The 6,000-nt window shown below is 39.2% G+C and overlaps 2 protein-coding genes and 1 non-coding gene across 3 annotated transcripts; 2 read left to right on the top strand and 1 right to left on the bottom strand.

Annotated features, from left to right (window-relative positions):
• Positions 1 to 242: 242 nt before the first annotated feature.
• Y38F1A.2 (E3 ubiquitin-protein ligase RNF170) lies at positions 243 to 3,308 on the bottom strand. Its single transcript, NM_064359.5, has 8 exons — positions 3,235 to 3,308; positions 2,644 to 2,794; positions 2,397 to 2,469; positions 2,239 to 2,338; positions 2,107 to 2,183; positions 1,743 to 1,865; positions 616 to 704; positions 243 to 570 (listed from the first exon to the last, which is right to left on the bottom strand). Exons 1-8 carry the CDS (start codon positions 3,284 to 3,286, stop codon positions 384 to 386), a joined length of 852 nt encoding a protein of 283 aa, NP_496760.1. The 5' UTR covers positions 3,287 to 3,308; the 3' UTR covers positions 243 to 383.
• Positions 3,309 to 3,495: 187 nt separating this feature from the next.
• Positions 3,496 to 5,776, top strand: Y38F1A.1 (Exocyst complex component Sec10). The gene is made up of 6 exons (NM_064358.8): positions 3,496 to 3,633; positions 4,779 to 4,892; positions 4,945 to 5,060; positions 5,115 to 5,277; positions 5,328 to 5,543; positions 5,593 to 5,776. Exons 1-6 carry the CDS (start codon positions 3,553 to 3,555, stop codon positions 5,710 to 5,712), a joined length of 810 nt encoding a protein of 269 aa, NP_496759.2. The 5' UTR covers positions 3,496 to 3,552; the 3' UTR covers positions 5,713 to 5,776.
• Y38F1A.11 lies at positions 4,410 to 4,583 on the top strand. Its single transcript, NR_051812.1, has one exon. It is a non-coding gene; the product is annotated as an Unclassified non-coding RNA Y38F1A.11 (non-coding RNA).
• Positions 5,777 to 6,000: the final 224 nt, after the last annotated feature.

Below are 6,000 nucleotides of genomic sequence, written 5' to 3'. Positions count from 1 at the left end.
ATGATGGCATTAACCTAAATACATTGAAACCTCTAAACACTGTCTGAATAAATATAAATGATGTTACATGCCCAAATATTTTATATCTTCCGCTTCATTAAAAGCCTTCATCTCGTCTTTATCTTTGTCGAACAACCCAACAAAAAACGAGATTCCCCTCACAATCGGAAATGGCGCAATTCGAAATGAAATGAGACATTTCCAAGTTGTCGTCCCCTTCCTTGAATGTCTCTTTCTGGGATGATGTCGAATATGCTAAGTTTATTGAAACCGAAATCGAATACCAAATGTGTTGGGTCAAATCACAGTGGGAACGAAAGCTGGGGGGTGATTTTGTACAAGAAAACCTGATTTCGGCAAGAAAAAAATTAATTTAAAGCTTCCTAATTCCTCGCTAAACCTCGATCCGCCATATACTCTCTGAGCCACCGGAACATGGCTCCAAACACCAGAATCCCAATGATACAGTCGTCGAGGAACCCAATAATTCCGTAAATGCTCTCAGGAACCATATCACTTGGTAGCAAGAAGTAGGTGATCACACAGATGAACACGAATCCGATGCGAACTCTGGAAATGGAGTAAGTTGGGGGAGAAGAGGGTGAGGATGCTTACTGGTAGACCAATGTGAAGATGTCATTGTTGAAAAAGTTGCGGATGAGGTAGGGGATGAGGATCGGGATGTCACGGATGTAGTCGAGTACCTGGAAAGTACATGTTAATGGGATATGGAACTCGGAATTCCCAACTTAAGTTCGAGCTGAAAATATTGATTCAAAACGTTACAATTTATCTCAAACTGGGCACGGAAAGAGCCCCGAGTTCCAGGAGCATTAATTTCACAGTCAACTTCTTGCCAAAATCTGGCACAACACTATACACACTTTTGCCCAAGTTTTACCAGTTTCTTTACCAAATTTTTTGGGTGAAACTTGAGCATACCAACCAGGTGTGCACGGCAAATTTTGAAATTTTCCGAGCTCGGCAAATTCGGTAAATCGCACTATTTTTCGAGTTTAAAAAGGGCCAAATTGATAGAATAATTGATGGAATTAACTGGTTTTTGTTAGATTTTTTTTTACAAAACTTTCAGTAAAATTTTTCATGTGTGCGGCAAATTTCAATGTTTGCCAAGTTCGGCAAATTTGGCAAGTGTACATTTTTGAAATTTACCGTTCTCGGCGAATTTGGCAAGTTTTCCAAGCTCGGCAGATGGCAAATTCGGGGAATTTACCAAGCTCAATAAACGGTAAATTCGGCGAATTCGGCAAGTTTTCCAGGCTCGGTAAATGGCAAATTTGGCAAATTCGGCAAATTCGCCAAGCTCGGCAAACGGCAAATTTGCCAAGCTCGGCAAACGGCATATTCGGCAAAATTCGCAAATTTGCCAAGCTTGGTAAACGGCAAATTCGGCAAATTCGGCAAATTTACCAAGCTCAATAAACGGTAAATTCGGCGAAATCGGCAAGTTTGCCAGGCTCGGTAAATGGCAAATTTGGCGAATTCGGCAAGTTTGCCAAGCTCGGCAAACGGCAAATTCGGCAAAATTCGCAAATTTGCCAAGCTTGGTGAACGGCAAATTCGGCAAATTTGCTAAGCTCGGTAAGCGGCAAATTTGGCAAATTCGGAAAATTTGCCGCACACCCTTGATACCAAGCTGTGACAAAATTTTTTGATAATCTCGATATTTTTTTTCTGTTTTTTTTTTACTTTGACCAAAAATTGAATATTCAAAATCTCACCGGTCGATTAATCGAAAACCTCCTGTTATAGTCATCGATCCGAATATTATTTTCCTGAATGTGATCATCAGTTTCTTCGGAGGTCCCCATTGTTGGCCAGTGGACTGGGAGAAGCATGTAGAACTGAAATAAACATATTTGTATAAATATTATATATCCACGTGGTGTCAGGATGTCTCACTGCGGTTTGATCTACAAAAAATGCGGGAATTTTTCCCCCAGGGAAATGTGACGTCAGCACACTCTTAACCATACGAAATCAGTTGAACAGTCTACGTCTCCATTCTCCCGCGTTTCTCGAAGATCAAACCAAAATGGGACACATTGACACCCCGTGTTATATGAAACTCTGTGAGCAACTTACAGTGCTTCTGCACATTGCGCAATCGCACGGCGTCACAATTGCCTTGCTCTGTTGCCAGTACTGAATGATACATTCACCTGGAGGAAAAACGGAAAATAATTGAAATTTAGAGCCCAGCCAAGAAAAACTTACAGCAGAAAATGTGCCCGCAATCGGTGAGCACAGGAAAACTGGCATTTGCAAGGCAGATGGGACATTCGTGGGAGCTTTGGTGTAGAGCTTCACTGATTCTCTGAAAATTTTAATAACATTTTTTTTCAAATTATCCGGTGAACTTTAAAAAATCTTACTCTCTGCGTAATTATTTGGTTTCGCTCGGCGTTTTCATCCATGCGGCTGGCGGCTCTCTGACGGCGTCGGGATCTGGAAAATGTATATTTTAGAATATTGAAAAAATGCTTTAAATTTCATTAAAATGCTCACACTTTAAATTCTGTCTAGTTTATTTGAAATAAAGATCAAACCAATCATAAAATCAATAATAGGCACCGCCCGCATCTTGGCATTCAACTTATCGAAATTTTTAAATTAACTCACTGCCACGCATCGAAAATAGCCTTCACAATGAAAATCACCGCAATTGCCATGGTAATCTGGGTGGCGAGCTCCACATCTGGATCCGATGGCCACAGCCAATCTTCGTCTGGCTCCGTGACGGTTTCGCTGACAACTTCGGGAATTGTGATATCTGGAAAATGAGTATAGTTGTAGCGGGTTACTGTAGAGGATACGGTAGGAATTTTATTAGAGACCGTAGGATACTGCACTTTACCAGGTTGTTACTGTGGTTCCAAAAGACTACTGTACTACTGCAGACTACTGTATAGGGAGCTAGGAATAATGTAGACGTGAATTAGGATTACTGTAGAAGTACCAAAGGTTTACTGTAGGGGTACTGTAGTATTGTAAAATCGAAACTGGAATACTTTATGTCTAAGTTAGGTATACAAACTTTCTAAATACTTTCTGCATGAATATAAGTTACGGTACGAGTTCTGTGGGTTACTGTAGGATAGAGATACTTGCAAAATGCTAGAGGGTTACTGTAATTGAGCTTCTTAGAGACCTCTATTACTGAAATTATTGAGAAAAAAACATAAAATTCCCCCATCATTTTCCCAAACTTACTTTCTGTAAATGGCGGGATCTCTGAACTTGTGGCAGGCACACCTTGCTCCATGATTTTTACTAGTTTTCTAAAATATTTTAATTTTAGAAACGTGTATTTAGCAAAGAAAATGTATAAAAGAAGAAAAAAAAGAAATACATTACGTGAACTCTCATGACTTGAAATTGCAAAGAGAAAACAACGAAATGCCACGCGTACATCTAACAGAAAAAACAAAGATCGAATCAAATCAATAAATCAATTTATTCCTTAACATTCTCATCATCGAAAGCGTGAATTAAGTACGCTCTTTAACAACACGAAAAGTTGTGTCCGGGATGTCGTCAATGTCTGAGTCGGATAGTTATCAATCGAGCCAATTGACAAGCGAGCCCGATCTTGTGGCGCTGGATGCCAAGGTAATTATAATACGGGGGGAGATTTTCAGCATTTCAGCTATTTTATAAGCTTATAAGTTTATGTGGAGAAAGTTAAAAGCTGCTCTAGCTGTTCTACCTATATTGGCATTGCTCTATATCATCCCAATATGATATGTTTCACAGAGAAAAAGACGGTTAAATTTGAGAAATGCCAAAAACTTTGCGAGACTTACTCTGGAAGTTTGGTCAAAAATTCGAATTGTTTAGACTGATTCAAGACAGTTCCAGTCGTTTTTTTGTAATAAATTGAAAATTTGCGGTCATTGAAAACTCAGTCAGTTTTCGGCATTTTCTCGAACTACACTGACTTTTTTTTGGATTTTCTTTAGCAATTTACTGAGAACCTAAGGTTTTTCAAATTAATTAAACGTCATCTCTTTGCAAGGCAGCCCAGAAAACTAGAGGATTTGAAAAAAGTGTAGTATGCCACGTAGCAAAAATCCATACTTTTCGGAAATGATTACGTGGCGGATTTTTTGTTGGAATATTTTTTACACCTTTATCGTTTCGAGAGTCATGAATTAAATAATTTTGCGGCTAGGTATTACGGCAACAATAAATCATGAGAATGCGTACTTGGTGTATTTTATTTGACGCGCGATATCTCTTAGCGAAAACTACAGTAAGAACTCAAATAACACTAGATATTTAAGCTCTTACTGTAGTTTTCGCTAAGAGATATCGCGCGTCAAATAAAATGCACCAAGTACGCATTCTCATGATTTATTGTTGCCGTAATAATATGAAATTCTTAATTTTCAAAATATTTTTTATTGGAATTTTGTGGCATTTTAAACTGGTTTTTTTTATTAAAAATTAGTTTAACTTCGTTGTAACGATGGCAATTTTAAAAGCAAAACAAATATAAAAAAAATTAAGAAAGTTCAAACAATTTTAAAAACAACAACATAAAAAACAAAAAAAAAAGCTCAGAAATTCTACATTAATTTCATAAAATCTAGAGTTTAAGTGTAGGATGACGTCTTTTTAAAACGAAAAACAACGCCCCAGTGTATCTTTCACATCTGGGTTGCCAAGAGAGCGCGGAGACCCAGCATGTGAAAGTAAATACATTGCGAAAGAGACGGAGAGGCGCAGAGACATAAAACCGCTTACATTTGCAGATAATGGCGGTAATGGATGGAACTGAAGAGCTGGAGAGGGAGATTGGCAAGATGATGGCTCTGCAGCAAGCGATTAGTGATTACAAGAAGAGCCATCAACATAGAACTCAAAGAGTATGTGATTAGCAAGGTTTATGAACACCCGTGCAAAATTTGAAAATTTCAGACCAAGGAGAAGCTTACGGATATGTCTAAAGACCTTACAATCACCGGGAAGAACATTGTTAAGTCGTGTGAAGAGCGGCTCAAGCAAATCTCGGATGTCACCGAGCCATACATCAAGTGAGATATTACAGAGAGTTTGGTAGAAAATTATTGAAATATTATACTTTTCAGCAGCGGAATCTCATCGGTGGAAGATCACACCTCCTCGGTTGTGGAGCGCTGCATTCAAATGCTCGGAGCAATTTCTGGACTTGGTGGGGCAATGAAGAAAACGGAGGGATTGTCTTCGAAAGTGCTCGAGCATCACAGAAAGCTCGCGATCATGGAGCACAAGGTTCGCGGTTTATTTTTCATCAGTTTGAAAGTAATCTTGTCAATTTCCAGCAAGCCGATGCAATTTCTCGCTACGAGAAAGCCGTCGGAGTTCAGAAGCTCGTCCGCGAGCATCCGGCTGGAGACCCACTGCACGAGCTCGCAAATCTTCTTGGCATTTTCTTGGCTCTCCAACAATCTCCGAATACGTCGGAGTACTACAAGAAAGTTTTCGATGGATTTGGAGGACGAGTCACCGCGTTGTTCGCCGAGATAGATCGTCCAAAGGTGGGGGCTTTAAAACTTATATAAAAAGCTTCACACTGTGACTTTTCAGACCGCAAAATCTCTCGCTACGCGTTCTGGCATGTCAACCCTGTCGAGCATGAGCAACGGAGAAATCAACTTGGAATCTATCAAGGACAACACTGAAATTCCAGTCGACACTTGTCAATAACTTGGTTCTGGTTAAAGCTCCCTTTTTCTTTTATTTTTTAAGTAAAAGAAATGAAGAGTTTGATAATTCTGCAGCACACAAAGACACACACGAAATCAGTTTAAAACGTCAAAAAAAACTATGAGGAGGCTCACTTTGTTTAATCTATCAGTGAATTCATCTTGCATTTTATCTCTCGAAACAGCTGACATTCTGTGGCGGAGCCCGGGGGATTCTTGTGTTTGGGAACAAATTTCAACTTTATTTTTTGATTCTTTTTTTTTGCTGTCATTCTGTCTGTTATGACGC

This window comes from Caenorhabditis elegans, chromosome II (assembly GCF_000002985.6).
Source record: "Caenorhabditis elegans chromosome II".
Classification (NCBI taxonomy): domain Eukaryota; kingdom Metazoa; phylum Nematoda; class Chromadorea; order Rhabditida; family Rhabditidae; genus Caenorhabditis; species Caenorhabditis elegans.
Note: the sequence above shows the minus strand (reverse complement) of the source record. Positions and strands in the feature narration are given on the sequence as shown.